Genomic DNA, 17,728 nt, shown 5'->3' with positions numbered 1-17,728 from the left:
CAGCAGGAGTAGAAAGATAACAGTAGTACTGTGGCTGGAACCCTGTGCAATAGCAGCATGGTCCCATAAACAAAACCCAGTAATAGCATTGGTGAGATAGCCAGATAATCCAAAAGTATTACGTCACTGAAGCTCCACAGGGGTACCCTTTGAAGAGAAAAGTATTGGCAAGTGAGAAGTATGGCAGAAATATCATGAGGACCGAAAAATCTTTTGGATTTTATGATGAAGAGGGTTTTGATGATCTCTTGAGAATAGTTTTAGTTTAGGAGTAGTTTAGGGAATGGTTGTGTATATGTTTCATGATTAGTATAACCCTAAATACCCTATTTGGGTTCACATCTTCTGTTATAGCATACAGATGACAAGACCAGGAACAGATAGTATCATAATTTTGCCAGGGCAAACTGAAAAGTTTTAAGTGCACTATGATTATGAGGGAAGATGTGAGCCAAATGTGATGTTTTGGAAAAACCAATTATTGTAAACTAATACAGAGCTCTAAGATCAGAATGATTCAGTGAGGCTTACCTCAGGATCCTCATGTACAGTTGCACAAGTTTTGCGCTGCACAAGTCTAGAGGGGCCATTCACATAATCTATATAAATGTCTTACCCTAGGGTTTTACAGGAGCCCTGGCTTAACTGATACTCCTGGACACTGGTTTAAGTGATAGACCAGGTGATTATTTTTGGATCACTGTGAAATACTGATATATTTATTATTATATGACTTGTAAGTGACTTTCCTCTTAGAAAACATGATTATAAGCATACAATATATAAAATCTTGTACATACATACAAAATCAACTGAAACATGATTGACTTGTGTTTAATGTATATTTATTTTTGAGACAGAGAGAGACAGAATATGAGTGGGAAAGGGGCAATGAGAGAGGGAGACACAGAATCCAAAGCAGGTTCCAGGCTCTGAGCTGTCAGCACAGTGCCCGACACGGGGCTTGAACTCACGAACCATGAGATCGTGATCTGAACTGAAGTCAGGTGGCCAACCGACTGAACCACCCAGGAGTCCCATGATTGACTTTTTTTTTTTTTTTGCTACTAATGTTTGTGATTCATATGTCACTGCATGATTCACTACCAACAAATAAAAATAGGCCAAAAGTTAAATATTTTGTTTCAGTTAGCCACAGACCACCGTTTAGTTCATATTAGCACCCAGGTGTACTTCATTCTACCTAGGAAAACACCTGTACTCTGGGGGATTCTGTGAAACATTGGCATAAAGAATTATCTTTAAGGATCAAAAGTTTTTTTCTGTAGTCATGTGTGCAATCCAGCATCTCCTTAACCAGGGTTTGTGTAGAGAATTAAGTCCTACAGAAAGTGATTTCAGTAACTATTTTCAAGCATCCCTCCAAGGGTGATGCACAGGTAGTATAACTCCAGATGCAAAGGATAGGAGCTAATCACATACAATGGGTGTCCTAAATAGGTCCTTCCTTTTCTGGAACCCACATGAGAAGGGCTGCTACCACCCTTTTTAAAAACTCTGTCTATGGTAGCACTGGGATTGCACGTCTGTACAGTTAAGGTGTTAATATACCTCTCACTTTAGTATTTTACCCGAACGTTGTTACAAACAGTTCCATTCTAGATTGGTCTCATCCTCTGGTCCTGCAAAGTTAAAACCTAAGCAAGATTATCTTTCTAACCATAGTAATTCATAGAGACAAAGATAAGTATCAGGGAATATTTTCAGAAAGTAAATTTTTAATATTTTTATTTCAGTATTTTTTGTAGGGTCAGCTTCTCATCAGTTTGAGTTTATAAATAGGTCAGGATATCAGAAAAAGTTCAGAGGATATGAGTTAACTAGTGTTTTAAATTATAGGAGCCCAAGATAGGGTTGGTAACTACTTTAATTATGCTGTGTTTTGAGGAATAACAAACAGCCATTATTATTTGGGAATTTGTGGTAGATACTGATGAAGTGTCCTAACATGAAAGGTGGTAACTCTTTTAAAGGATCACAGAAAAGGAAAATAGAATTGGGTCCATTTTGCTGTTCTAAGAATTACTCCTGAGACCTGTAAAGTTTTATTTACTCACCACATTTTTCTGTCCTTTTCCTGAGAGTTCTTCTCTCAAATATAATTCTGGCACTCGTTTATGTCCATATAAGAAAAACTGCTGTTAGCAATAGGTGTTAATTCCATTCAAATAATTTTATTTTGGAATAATAAGAAATACTTTCTGTTTCTGTTGGGCCACAGGTAATCTTAGAGCCCTTGCCAATTAAGTGATTACTAATTTGGAATATAAAATACTTTTCAAGGCTAAATATTTCTCACCCTGATAGTATCCGAGAATGTAACCATTTTGATAATCAGCAGCTGTCTCAGTGACTTCATTAATTTCAGGAGTTTAAAATCCTGTGAATTTTGCTGAAAAGTACTCAGTCCCCAATGAAAACACAGGAAGAAACCAAAGTGCACAGTGCCCCTATTCCCCTACACCAGGAGAAACAGAGGTGATCACTTGGAAGGACTAGGCCATGAGACCTCAGAATCAGGAGCCATGAAATGTACGTTTCACAACATGGCAGTGGTCATTTCTGATTAGACTAAAACTTAAAATCTTACAGCAGTCCCAAAAAACAAGTGGGGTTTTAAAGGCATGGATTTTAAACGCACTAATAGTTCTTGGTAGATGTTTTCACTTGTAAAGAAGAAATAAGTAAGTGAACTATTGTATCTTTCTGTGTTCTGATCCCTTGGTGTGGTCTCTCAGAGGCTCAGGGCTGTAATGGCAAAATAAGTGCCCAGAGCTGTCATAGCCAATGGCGGGGGCGGGGGCTTGGGAACAAGTTTTCAAGAAAGCAAAAGGTCTTGAGAAGTGGCCTGGCTTCCCTGAAAGTTTATCTCAGGAGAGGGGCTTGGGTGCATGGTCTTATGTTCCTCACTAGAACAGAGCTTTACAGTGACTCTTCTGAAAAGGAGCATCTACGACACATTTTTAAATGTTGCATTTGAGTATTACGTATGCTAGAGAATTTAAGCTATCTTCCGCACTGCAAACTCAGGGTGATAGTTCATACTGGAAAGTCCATTAAGTATACTTTATATGCTTGCTAATGCTCTAAACTCTGTCTTTTCTCATTTTGCCTCATTCCTTTGGCCCAGTAGAATTGATGTTATCAACCCAAAGTTGAAATGTAAGTGAATCTTAATGGGCTGAAGGCATCCTTGGATGAATTGAAAAAGCATTTAATCCTGTTACCCTCTGTTGTTTTTATTTAATTTGCTATGAGATTTTTTTTTTTTTTTTGTTCTCCTTCTGTACCAGAGAGGGCTTAATTGCATTTACTCTGAGTGTTTATATAAATGAGATTGGTGAGTTTGATAGATTACAGTTTCTTTTTAAAGACCATCTGTGAAAGGAGTAATCTGTTTATGAAAATAGTAAACCTGTGAATTCATTGGATTGTTGTGCTCTCCAATATAGCTGAAATTGTATATGTTAATGGCCTCTACATGTACATGAAATGGCAGGTCATTATGCCCATACCAGCCAGCGAGGTTTTTAATTTGCTAGCATCCAAAATTATATTTTTTGGGCGTTGCTGAAAGAAAATGAATTTAACGTTTTCTGACTCTGGCACATGTGATTTTTCTGGGCTTTGGGTAGTCCAGACTGCTCTGTCTGCCATTTTGTCTTGCAGCCTCTGAGTTCTGTGATGGGGTTTCCATTTAATCAAGCCTTAGGAGAACTAAATGAAAAGCAGTAATGTTTGTCACATTCAGGATCAGAACTCATATTTGCATTGAACTTAGTTTATGCAAAAAATTCCTGTGCCCATTTAAGGTCCTAAAGAAATCTGAGGTTGCTGAATATGATAGACTTTGTTTTAATTAATTTCCATTTTCTGTCCCACCCTATGTTACTTGAAATAACCAAGCCTTGGTGCCTACGTAGTTACATATCTAATTGAGGACGACAAATAATAACACAGAAATTCCACAATCTGTCATTCTCTTTTTTTAAAACTAGTAAAATTGACAGTATGAAGATATACATACATATCTTACAACATCTTTCATTGGGTTTCTAATACTCTATGAGGTTGTGTAGAGGCTATTAACTTGCCTGGATTACTATAAGTGTGATAGCCTTTTGGAACTCACGGCTATTACTTTGCAGTCAGCTTAAAAAAAAAAAAAAAGCTTCTCAGAGCTTTTAATCATTGTGCATTTTTCAAATTGAAAAATCATTATTTCTTGATTAAAGCAAATTCCCTTGTAGTTTCCAATAGGCAATATTTTTGTAAATCTCTAGACTGGCCTCTCTGTATTTGAAGAAAGGAATTTTCATTCATTTATAAATACTCCGCTATTTAGACTATTACCACTGACTGGCCTTCTCTCAAATTTGGGGGGCCTCAATGTACTTTAAACAAACATTTCTAGAAATGGAGTGAAGTCTGTAATGGTTTCTTTTGCCGCTCACAGATGTTGATGAATGCACATCAAATCCCTGCACTAATGGAGATTGTGTTAACACACCTGGATCCTATTATTGTAAATGTCATGCTGGATTCCAGAGGACTCCTACTAAGCAAGCATGCATTGGTAAGGCAGTTTGCTTTCACATGTGAAAATGTTCCATGAAATATAGTGACCCAGGCTGTTGAGGTTAAAAGTAAATTTGTATTAAAATAAGACATGGAATGAAGTAGGTGCTGTTACATTACTACAGGTTTATTTTATGCTCCCCTCAGAAGTGCTTCCTTTAAACATAAACACTATTTGCATATATAACCCTCGCAACATGCTATCTGGCTTTGCAAAATTCAGTTTCTCTCCCTTCCCTAGATCACAACTTCCTTTCTCCAAATAACATCAGTAGCCTTACTGCTGTCTGAATAATGGAGCTCAAGATTTGTAGTTGTTCTCAACTACTGTTTCCTTTGATGCTCACACATAATCCGATACGAAGTCAGACCTTGTCTTGAATCACAGTTTTGTTGCTACACTCAGTACCCTCTTCCAAAGTGATTCATCTCAGAATTCTTTTAGCAGATGACTCTGCTTGTCTTCTTTTTCATTTCCTCTTCATCCACGAGTAGTTGCTCAGATAAGCTTACCCGGCAGGTTGCATCATTTTGCTCTTAACCCAGATAGTTTGACGGTCCTGTCATCTTAGTCAACAGTCTGCTCTGAATTTGGGAGTCTTTGACCATTGTGTCCAAAAGAGCTACACCAGCCATTCCATTGCACTGCCCACCCGCACCTAGCTTCCCTCCACACACCAACCCATTTTTCTCTTTCTTTCCCTCTTCACCTACAGTTAAGTCAGGACTTTAAAAAAAAAAAAGCTGGTGAGAGATGGAAATTTTGCTGAAGAAGCAACACGATCTTAGGTGTAATGTGTAAGACACACAGACTGGATACTGAACATCACATTTATTACCTTACTGTTTTTATCTGTGGTTCCTGTAAAAGAGTAATGTTTGGCCATTCTTCATTATCCCAGATATCGATGAATGCATCCAGAATGGGGTCCTTTGTAAAAACGGTCGATGTGTGAACACAGATGGAAGTTTCCAGTGCATTTGCAATGCCGGCTTTGAATTAACTACAGATGGAAAAAACTGTGTTGGTATGGAAACTGCCTGCTTCTTTGCAAAAGATTCTTAAGGGATATACATTTTTATTTAGAACCATATATGCTGTTTCCATATAAGTTCACACAACACACATGTGAGAATTCTTCAGATGACTTAGGTAAAATATAAATGCATTTAGAATGAGACCCTTAAAGTCAAAGGAAAGATTGTTTGGAATTGTTATAACAATGAATAATGTACTGCTTCTGGGAATTTTCTGTGCGGTATATGTTTGATTAAAAGTAACAGTTTTTCTTCTGCCGTAGGTAATTATTAGTACCTACAGTATTTCACATTTTGCCATTACAATACTCAGAGGTTAGAAAAGGTCTCCCCTGAGCTCCAATCTGGGGGAATGTAAAACCTTTTGGCATGTGTGATAATCCGATCTCTAAATTTGACATCCTGGCAATGTCTGTCAATGCAGTAGGTATTAGTACCTCACACAAATAATCTGTTCACACAGCAACTGGTGATAGTTCACCCAATGATGAAAGTCCAGTTCATTTCACTTGTACCCCTGAAGTCATATTAACATTTTTGCTAATCAAAGTAAAAACCCTTCTCGGGTGGTTTCAATAACAACTAAGCACAACATTTACTTAATTCTTTCCTTCTTGTCCCTTACGCTAAAGACCCTTCATGTTCTCCACACTGTTTGCTCTCACTTGGTAGGCATTCAGATTAGGAAAAAAAAAATCAGTGAGCACATAGCTTATTTATGTAGTAGAATGTGATTGGTAATTATTAATGGAAGGAGTGGGAGCCAGCTCCCCCAAGGCCAGTGGCGTAAGTAACTCTGCTCTTCTCCTGCAGATCATGATGAATGTACGACTACCAACATGTGTTTGAATGGCATGTGCATTAATGAAGATGGTAGCTTCAAGTGCATCTGCAAACCAGGATTTGTCTTGGCTCCAAATGGGCGTTATTGTACTGGTATGTATGGCTCTGAGATAGGAAAGTTACCATGATTGAAACCATCTTTTTTGTGTGAATGAATCATGCAAGAATTACTTCAGTTTCTTCATGCGGATTTCATATTATTCACGTCTGCTGCTAATTCAGCGAGGCAGGTGTCTAAAGCTTCCTAGAAAAACACACCTTGTGGTCTAGGAACAGTGATATCTTTACAAAAATAATAATGGTATGGGAAAAATTAAGGGAATGACAGACCAGTTCTAGCAAGTCTGGAAGAGACAATGTAGAAACAATTTCTCTGTATCCCATGCCTAAACAAAAAAGAGGAAGAAAGAAATCTTGAGAGGTTTTCATTTTTGTGTACTAAAACCAGTCATTCATTACTCATTTTGTATTACATATTTTCCACAAACTAATCTACAGATCGTGACTATATCATTATCTAAAAATCTTACATCGACGTAGTGAAGAAATAATTTGACTGTTCCTATCAATTTTGTTTATAAAGCCATTTTGAAAGCTAAGCTCCAGTGATAACTTTAGTAAGCAAAGAAGTGCTTCATGGAAATAAGACTATAGTAGGTTTCTATTCACAATATGAATTTAGTAAGATGGAATAAATTTTGCAGTTTTTTTTTTTCAGTTTTCTCCTTTTAGATGAAATCAACTTTTGAATCCTTTCTGCCTTCCATTACATGCTTACCTGAATACCAAATAATTTCAGCAAAATTCCAGGGAGTGTTGAGGGAGAAAATTCAAGACTGATTCTTGTATTTTTGAATAAAAAATAGCTTCTGGACTATTCAAGAAAGGGGAGTACATTATTCAGTAGAAAGATTGTAGCTCTGCTGTTTCAAATCAAGACCGAGATGTCAGCTCAAGGTTGGTTGAATTGGATTTAACACAGGATTTGAGTTTAGTATTATTGCAGGGTGTAACATTACATTACAGCATGTAACTTTTAGTATTTCCTCAGAAACTTACATGCACGTGTAAATATGGCCTAAATCTCAGCAGTTTTTGCTGTCTTGCAATTTTTTAAATTTATTTTCTTATTAGAGATAGTGCCATCTTCAAATTAAAATGTTCATGATTTGGCGACCCTGTGTTTTGAAGCCTGTTTCATCTTTCAGGGAAGCCATTGATTGTTGGGTTACATGTGATAAACTTGAGCAGATTGAAAATTAAGAGATGCTCCATATTTTGTTATTATCACTTGATCAAGTTAATATTAAAAAGGCATCTCTCTTTAGTTTGAATTTTATATGTGTGTAAATAAAAGTGCCTGGGTGGCCCAGTCAGTTAAGCATCTGATTCTTGATGTCGGCTCAGGTCATGATCTCATGGTTCATGAGATTGAGCCCTGCACTCTGAGCACAGAGCTTGCTTGGGATTCTCACTCTCCCTGTATCTGCTTCTCTCCCCACCCCCCTCAAAATAAATAAACTTTTTAAAAAATAAGATAATTAAAAAAAATTTACTTTAATTTTAAGAATTTGTTTTACTTAACTTGAATTAAATATCATTTAATAGTTAACAGAATTGGCATATAAATAAAGAAAAATGAGTGTGTAAGGCTCTTTTTTTCCTGATGGATAAAGTGAGGCAACTTTGAGTCAGTATTTCTGAAAATGCATTTGAAAGAGTTGCATTTAGACCTGAGATTTGTTATCACATCTATGTGTCCTTCCATAAATTATAAAATGGAAAACAGAAGGTTGTTAGTCTAGAGTGATGACAGCAGGCATACTCTGGAATAAGGTTAAGTTTACCCAGTAATGGCCTGAGTTGTGTTTCCCCCTGGACAGATGTTGACGAATGCCAGACCCCAGGAATCTGCATGAATGGGCACTGCATCAACAATGAAGGGTCCTTCCGCTGTGACTGTCCCCCAGGCCTGGCTGTGGGCGTGGATGGACGCGTGTGTGTTGGTAAGTGAATCGTTCTCCAGCGTCCAAATGGTCTTCGGAAATCGGACAAAAATATATCCATACATTGGAAAAGTATTCAGCCATAAAAAGGTAGGAAGTGCTGCTAAGTGCGAAAGTATGGATGCTCCTTGAAAACATGATGCTGAGTGAAAGGAACCGCTCACAAAAGCCCAGATAGTGTATGATTCCATTCATATGGAATGTCTGAAGCAAGCTAATCTATAGAGACAAAGCAGATTCATGTTACTTAGAACAGAGAGGGTGGGGATGCCAGGATAAGGGGGTGGCAGCTAAAGGCATTTTTAAGGTGGTGAAATGTTCTAAAATCAGTTGTAGTGATGGTTATATATATATATATCTTTATATCTGTATACATATCTGTATCTATATAATCTGTGACTATGCAAAACAACAAAAAAAAAACTATTGTACTCTTTAAACGGGTTAATTCTTAGGTACGTGAATTATACCTCAGTAAAGTAGCTTAAAAAATGTACAGGGAGGGGCGCCTGGGTGGCGCAGTCGGTTAAGCGTCCGACTTCAGCCAGGTCACGATCTCGCGGTCCGTGAGTTCGAGCCCCGCGTCAGGCTCTGGGCTGATGGCTCGGAGCCTGGAGCCTGTTTCCGGTTCTGTGTCTCCGTCTCTCTCTGCCCCTCCCCCGTTCATGCTCTGTCTCTCTCTGTCCCAAAAATAAAGAAACGTTGAAAAAAAAAAAAAAATGTACAGGGAGTCCACCTAGCTCCTTGAAGAAGGCTCTGATGAGATGCAAGTAAAAACAAAAACAAAAACAAAAAAACACTGTCTGTCTCTTGATTTCGGTTCAAGTCATGATCTTATGGTTCATGAAATTGAGCCCCCCATTGGGCTCTGTGCTGACAGTGTGGAGCCTGCTTGGGATTCTCTCTCTCCTTCTCTATCTAGCCCTACGTGACTGTCTGTCTGTCTCTCTCAAAATAAATAAATATATATTTTTTTAAATGCAGGAGAAGAAAAAAGGAGATCATCCTTAAAAAATAAAAAGAAATCATCCTTAAATCAGAATCCTTGATAATGTTAGCTGACTCTTTAAGTACAATGGATTTAGATGTTATAATTCATTACAACTAAGATGAAAGGGGGATTATGGTTATATTTAAATAAGCCCTGTTTATTTAATATATTTAAATAAGCTCAAACACAATTTAAAATGTAAATAACTTCTCCCTTAGAACTTGGACTTCTGTCAAAAGGTGGAAATATTTTTACATAGTTATTCCTCATCGCTATGCAGCTAACTATAGAAACAAGGGCAGAATATGAGAGAGAATAGATATTTTATTCTAAACCATGCCAAATTACTTTGGTTTTTAAAGGGGTACTTTTGCCAAATGGGTTCCATGCAAATCAGAGTTACAGGCATCAGTTTTAAAGAGGCAGGCAAATAAAAAATGTCATTGGTATTTCAGACCATATGGCATTTCAACCATATGTCCTAAAGATAACAATAGCAGAGTGAGGTCATTGTAAAAATACACTTAATGTGGTTTTCTCTCCAGCAGGCTTTCCTGAGACCCCTAGGGGGCATTAGCCATTGTGCACCTGCTGTTTCTCAGGTGACTCTGTAGAAAGCAGATACCCTTATTGGTTTAGGAGTGTAGATGACAGAAATGAAATTCTTTCTTAGACATAGGTGATAATACTTTACTCTTCCCTATGGGAATCAAAACTTTTGGATCCCAAAAAGTGGGGGAGAAAAGAAGCAAGAGCAGATGGAAATAATCTGTCCACTTAAGTTCATCTACTGTCTCCAATTTAGGATTTATTTCAGCTTACAAGATTGTCAGCACTTCACTCAGGGATATTTTAAATACAGCAGCCAGAAGAATGTAGCTCCTTCTTGCTTCAGGAAGCTAAAATATTTTCAGTTGCTTTAATATACTTAGTTGCCCTTTTCCTTTACCGGAATGATTCTGTTGAAATGTATGATGAGTACAAAACCAGTTTTGGAGGAAGATACTATTTTTCCTTTAAGCAACCAACGTATAAGTAGCAATGAGGAATTCAGTGTCCAAACACAAATCATCATGTATCTTTGCCACATACAGAAAAGGCATCAGACATTGTTGCACAGCCTCCAGGTTTTCACAACTGTGGTCGTTTAAACTTTTTAAAATAAAAACACCATTTGTTCTGGGTATAAAATTATATATTGCCGTTCCTGTCACCTGCTAGACCTTCTTTCTTGGTCTCTTCTGCCTTTAGTGATGCTTTTGAGATGCAATGATTGTTGAAGTTAGGAATGAATCACTACTATTAATTCTTATTAATTACTTATTATCAATTATATATTTTTCTTCAGTTTGTTTTCTTAGACATTGAGACGTGGGTTTTTATTTTCAAAAAATTAAACTATTATTTTAAGTGGTATGTTGAAGAAGCATGGCTCACAGACAGGACATAAACAGAAGACAACTATATTTTGGTCTCTTGCATCCCTTTAAAAAGTATCTTTAAATTTATTCAGTAGAAACCACTCACCCAGTAAGGAAGGAAGAGAACTCAGGCAACCCTATAACTTTACTATTCATAAATAGCGAAACTTTATGTGACTACTTTAGGTAATGAAAACAATGTTAAGTATAGAAATTAGAATGCCCAGATATAATATTCTGAACCTGACTTGAAGTTACAGTTTCCCTTGCAATCTCAGACCTTCATCAGCAAGAAGCTTTCTGACTCTACAAGGGTCAAAGTGCAGGAGGAGGGAAGAAGCAGGAGCACTGGTGACCGGTTCAGGATTGCTTCAAAGTTTCTCGGCTTCCCAGATGTTTAAAGCCACCCCTTGATTTCATAGTTCCTTCAGAGGCACTTGGCTGCCCTTACTGAGAGGCGGACACTGCATTTTCTTCCTGGGGGCTTTACTCATTTGCCTTCTGGTCTTTGAGCAGTCTGTTTCAGATAGGCTCTGTCTGAGGGTGTCTCATCACCTCTCCATGCCGTTGTGTTAGGACGCCTCTTAACGTGGCCCACGTCTAGTCTGCATGACCTGCCATCCTTTTGCCGTGTTAACCTCCTTATGGAGGTGGATCTCACTCACCTCCCTCCATTGTCCCTCCCATAGGAAGAGCAGCCACTCACTTTTGCCTCTAGGTGCCAGGCAGAGGCAGGCATGAAACTCTCCCCCTGCTCCCTGTGAACTTCTTCTCTTTGGACCAGTGGTGAGGATGGTAGTCCCCCAACTCATAATCGAGCTCTTGCAAAAACACTCCTCCTCAAAAAATACTCTTCTTAATTGCTGCTCTTTAAAACTGTGTCTTCGATAATTGGGAGGGTTTTCGTGACCTGGCAACTATTTTCCATGTCCACTTCCTTCAGGGTGTAGTCTCAGAATTCACCTTGTTATTTGATATTTATATTATAATATAAATTGGGATTTTGGCTTCCATTTCCTTTCCAACATCCTCCTACATGAGCTTAAGAGTATTTCAACATCAGTTAATTTTCTTTATCCTAGTTGTATTCCTTACTAGCTCTTTGGCCATAGGTAGGATACATCATCTCTCTCTGCCTCTTTTTCTCATTAGTTTTTTGAAAATTAAGTAAAATAATATGAGATTTTTTGTGTAAAGCTTTGAATGGTGTCTGGAATCTAACACATACCCAGCAAGTTAGCTATTAGTTATTCTTGTTCTATTAGAATCATGGCATCACACCTAGGGTATTGTCTTAGAGTTGCTACTTTAAGCAATAAAGAAAAGCTGACAGTAAAAAAAGAAGCATAAAATAGAATGAGCATTTTGCATCCATACTTTACCACTGGTGTGTAGAATCTGAGCAACTTGTTTAAAAATTCCACTTTTTAAGTAAGAAAAGTCATGGAGAAAATTGATAACATGGAAAAGATACAGGTCAGGAGCATTCAGTTCCAATCCCTCTCCAGAACATGTCTATGAGCACATCTGATATGAGCACATCTGATGGTGCTGCTGGTCCTGATGCCTCTTACCCTGTCCACCTGTAAGCAGTGTCTCAGTTATATGTGAAGAGTATATGCACTATGGTTTTGGTCTGAAACCTTTAACAGGAAAAGGTCCTGATTAAAAATAGAAGAGAGAAATAAGGAAGTCACCATATTCTTTGAGTATTTCCTGTGTGTCTTACACACTGTGCCTACTGCTTAACAAACAAGTCTCATTTATTATATAAACTCTATCCTTATTTAATGGTTGATGGGTGTGTTAAGTATTTTAAGTCAGCTCTTTCCCATAGGGACCAGACCCTAAGACAGTTCATGTCCCTAAAACCTACACATATGTTATGTTACTTTCCTTTTCATGGACCTTCTGGTATTGGGTATTCTATACAACTGCGTTAATTTGTAACCCAGACCACTACATAATGTGTCTGACTCTTCCCGCACATACCATAGGCTTTTTATCGACTTCCTTCTAGAAATTGTGAAAGGATTATATTCTCAACATGAAAACAGTAATGAAATTGACCATTCTGTGATGACTTCTGAGATAACAGATGTCATTATCACAAAATCGTATTCAACTCACAAAATCCTATTGGAAATGATGCACTATGTTGTATTTGTGCATACTTGTCTTGGAATGGAGCCCTGCTCTGTTATGTCACTCTGAGCTGGCTTTGCCAGACCCCATCTCATCAGAAGCAGAAGGGGCAGCATGTCTTGTCTGTAGGCTTGTTGTGGTGAATCTCATGTCTTCTTCCATGTGGGTGTTCGCCCATTTCATTGTCTGGTGCAGCCATAAAGCTTATCGTTTTAATGAGAAACATCACCAGATCATAAGCAGCAGGTGACTCAGGTTACTTTGTGTTATAATAAGCAGATAAAACTATTTCCAACAAGTTGGGAATAACTATGCCAGTGTCTGGTTTACACACTATACAGCTTCTCTGGCCTCTCTGGTGAGCTGAGTTTTTTTATAGTTCACCATTGAGCGTCTGACAAAACGGTAGCATATGGTATGAGGCGTCAGAGTGAGGGCGTAAGCTGGGTATGCTTCTTTGGGACATAGCATGATGTAGAGGAAAGAGGAAGGACTTTGGAAGTTGTGCAGCCTGAGTATGAATTCCAGCATGAGCAGTGGGTGCTGTAGGACTTGGAGCTACTCAAGTAATCCTTCAGAACCTTGCCTTCCTCACTATAAAACGTGGATAATGATCGCTGTCCTGTGGAGTTGTCGATCAGAATGTTCAGTGAGATCATGTCTGCAAAGCAACAAACCCAATACTGAGGACACATAGCAGTGGCCATTTTTTTTTTTTTTAATAACTGGGTTTTTTGAGAGTCTGAGATTAAAACATAGTCACAGTAGTAAACTGGGGGTTGACAAGAAAGGCCTCCTAACTCAGAAAGTTGAAGTAAGAAATTTCACAGCCAGGCACTTCATTGTTCCTAAGCACTTCCAAAATAGAAATAGCACGTGTCATTTTGAGGATTGCATAGCCAGTGATTAGAGCTCAAAGTCATGTTTATAAATGATGGCATTATTCCTGCTTCCACGAAAGGCCTGTGGGCTCAAGTGTGATAACGAATGCTTGCATGGTGCGTAAAACTTTGTAGAAAAAAAAAAAAGAATTGTTGACATTACAAGCATGCGTTTATTCATTTCTGAGCACCGTTAAATGCTAAAGATACAAAGAAAAAGAAAAGAGGCAAATGCCCTTTAAAGGCTTCCCATCCAGTAGCCCCTTAGGTTCATAGAAACCCTCAGTTTTGAAATCTCTTTCTTTCACCATCTCCAGTTGTCACTCCGCTTCCTCCTGCAGATACTCACATGCGCAGTACGTGCTACGGGGGGATCAAGAAGGGAGCTTGCGTCCGTCCTTTCCCCGGTGCGGTGACCAAGTCAGAATGCTGCTGTGCCAATCCAGACTACGGTTTTGGAGAGCCCTGCCAACCCTGCCCTGCGAAAAACTCAGGTAGTCCCTGTTTGCCTGTGTCCCGTCTGATAAAGAATCTAGAAAGGTAGCGTTAGATATTTGGCCAAAGAGTACATCAGCTCTCAAGTGTTCTGTCGTTATTTTCAGTTGAAGACCTCCAAGTCTTTGTTGGTATGTGAGGCATAGAATGAGGAAATGTGTCCTGTATTATTATCTATGATCCCCGCACAGAGAGTGCACACAGGGGGTAGAGGAATGTGTTTGTTGACCCAATTATGGGTGTGATAACATATTTATTATATGGATACCTTACTCCTCGGTGTTTTTGATATTTAATATCATTGTGAAGATGAACAGCATAAAATCCACTTGTCACTTTCAAGGTTATAGTGAATTCACAAGAGCCTGATTTTATTTTTAATCTAGCCACAGCATGGTCTTAGGCTGTAATCTAAGTGAGTAATAATCATTTACTAATTTTTTCACAGATAGAGTCACATTACATGGCCTAATTCTTTGACTATTCTCTGACTCTTGTTTATTAATATTTTTACATAATCTGTACTGAATTTATGTAAGTATAGTAGGGACTCAAAAATAAACACAACCTCTTTTTTTCTTTAAAGTTGAGAATAGTTGAGAGTGTAGTCAGGCAAATATATAAACTACAGTTTAGTGTGATTGATGCCTTGCGAGGGATATAGGGACGCCCGTGTGGCTCACTCGGTTAAGTGTCCAGCTCTTGATTTTGGCTCAGGGCTTGATCTTGCGTATCATGAGATTGAGCCCCGCATCAGGCTCTGGGCTGACAGGGTGGAACTGGCTTGGGATTGCCTCTCTCTCTCTCTCTCTCTCCCTCTCCCTCTCTCTCGCTCTCTTTCAAAATAAATAAACATTTTTTTAAAAAGCAGGACATAAACAGGGAACTGGGAGAGCACACAGGAAGGAGAAGTAAGTGGTCTGGAGAAGCTGGGAAGGACTTCACAGGGCTGGGGGTGGGTTTCGGCTTAGTTTCATCTTGAAAAAAGGAATAAGAACATTGCAGGTAGGAGATGGAAGAAATGCATTTCAGCCAAGGGAAATGGCTTGTAATTGTGTTGAAAATCTTCAAGGGATTGTTCAAATCTCAGCAAAGCATTAGCCTTCCTCTGGAATGAACTGAGCAGGACATTTTTTAAAAAGAAGAGTTAGGGTAGGAAATCTTGCCCTAAAAGTGTTTAAGTCAATTATGCATACTATGAAAGATGTACAAAAATTGGTAACAAGGCTAGATGAAAAGGTGAGTGAGCTAATAAAATCTGGCATCTAGAAACAGTTGTGACTATAAATAGGAATGTAGGATACAATAAAGATAACGTTTAGATTAGTGAGGAAAGATTGAACTAAGTAATGAATATTGTTGAAAAATAATAGAAAAAGTATGAAGTTAGCTCCCTGCATTAAACCTTACAAAACAACCTTCTTATAGAATATATAAACTATTTGTAATCTTGTGATAGTAAAGGACTAGCAAGAACAGAAACCAAAGACTAAAATACACATGTAAATTGGAAAAATATTTTGCTTAATTTACAAGGAATTTACACGAATTGGTGAGGAAAGTTGAAATCCTCCGTAGAAAAAAGTGCAGTGTATGCAAACAAGATTTCACAAAATGCAAATGCAAATAGAGAGCCACATGAAAGGATGTGCTAAAATGAAAATTAAAATAAGACGTCGTTTTTGTTCATTAGCTTGGTAAAGTGTCGATGATTGCTTTTTTCCATATGGGTACTCTCTTCTGCTGATGGAAGGCTAGCCTGGGATATGTAGGGAGAGGAGGAGTATCAGAAGCCTTAAAAAGAGTCATAAATGCTGAGCAGTTTGACTTCCAAGAGATTAACGTACTGATATAATTGAATTTCCTATTATTTATAATTGCTGAAAGTTGGACAAACCTGATTTCATCATTATGAGACTGAATAAATGTGGTGCATCCACGTAACTGAGTAAAAACAGTAAATAGTCGATTAAGTGGGATATGAACATGAAATGTCTGTGACACAGTGCTGAGAATCCAAGCCTGCTCCCCACCTTACAGCCTCTGTGATCTGGGGAGTGACTTCACATGTCTGCCTGAGTGTTCTCAGGTGTCAAAGAGGACAGCAATGGTATCTAGTTTGTGATTATTACTCAGCTGTAAAAGAGAATGAGAACTTGCCATTTTCAACAACTAAGATGGACTTAGGGATGTTATACTAAGTGAAAGAAGTCAGAGAAAGACAGATACCATATGATTTCACTTAAATGTGGAATCTAAAACTCAGAGCAAATAAACAAACAGAAGCAGGTGACCTGTAAACACAGAGCAGACACTAATGGTTGTGAGGGAGTGAAGGGTTAGGCCACATGGGTGAAGGGGAATGGATGGTATAGGCTTCCAGCTTTGGAATGAGTAAGTCACGGGGATAAAAGGTACAGCAAAGGGAATACAGTCAGCAGTACTGTAACGGTGATGTGACAAACTGTAGGTACGCTTGTAAGGAGCACGGCGTAATTGTATCAGATTGTCCAGTCACAATGTATTACGGCTGAAACTAATGTAACATTGTGTGTTAACCACACTTAAATAAAATGTCTGTTTCATTTGTAATACTGGGAGAATTAAATAAACTATTAGAAAATGCTGGAATACCAGGCACATGGTAAATGCTGGTATGTAAGTATTGCTGTTATGTAAGTATTCTCTGTAATTATTTTGTTACTGAGAGAAAAAAAGTTAAAAAGCATTCTCTACAATCCATTTTGGATTTTTTTTTTAAGTTTCCAAATGTGGAAAATATTTGTAACATTTATCGTCATATTAACTATATTCAGGGTGATAATCACAAGTGAGTTTTATTTTTTTATGCTCATCCATGATTTTGGAATTGTCAAAGTAATTATGTGCTGGAAAATAGTAACTATTTTTTTCATTTTAAAAATTATTACCAGTGATTTTTCTTCATGGTAGTTTTGGAGTGATGTAAGTGACTTGTATACAGAGAGATAGTGTTTAGAGTTTTTCATTTCTGTATTTTTTTTTTTTTATCTTCCAGCTGAATTCCATGGTCTTTGTAGTAGTGGAGTAGGTATCACTGTGGATGGAAGAGGTAACTCTATTCTGTATTCAGTCTTACAGTAATTATGAAATTAGTAGCTTTATGATTATAACATGAGTTGTGAGAGTATTTCATAAAACATCAGTGTAAAATAATAAAACAAATTATCAGTGTAAAAAACTCAGTGTAAAATAATAAGATAAATTATCTCCTAGAATAGTGGTTATAAGCTAGATATATTAAATGTATGTAGATGCCACATTCATAGT

The 17,728-nt window shown here is 37.8% G+C and overlaps 1 protein-coding gene across 1 annotated transcript in view; it reads left to right on the top strand.

Annotated features, from left to right (window-relative positions):
• FBN2 (fibrillin 2) overlaps positions 1-17,728 on the top strand; it is a 255,055-nt gene that overhangs the window by 140,256 nt on the left and 97,071 nt on the right. Inside the window, exons 12-17 of the mRNA XM_030317707.2 lie at positions 4,478-4,597; positions 5,502-5,627; positions 6,451-6,573; positions 8,364-8,486; positions 14,266-14,418; positions 17,457-17,510. Of these exons, the coding sequence (XP_030173567.2) occupies positions 4,478-4,597; positions 5,502-5,627; positions 6,451-6,573; positions 8,364-8,486; positions 14,266-14,418; positions 17,457-17,510 (699 nt within the window). The remainder of the gene's footprint in view (positions 1-4,477; positions 4,598-5,501; positions 5,628-6,450; positions 6,574-8,363; positions 8,487-14,265; positions 14,419-17,456; positions 17,511-17,728) is intronic.

Source organism: Lynx canadensis, chromosome A1, assembly GCF_007474595.2.
Source record: "Lynx canadensis isolate LIC74 chromosome A1, mLynCan4.pri.v2, whole genome shotgun sequence".
NCBI lineage: Eukaryota > Metazoa > Chordata > Mammalia > Carnivora > Felidae > Lynx > Lynx canadensis.
This window is presented reverse-complemented; position numbering and strand designations above follow the sequence as displayed.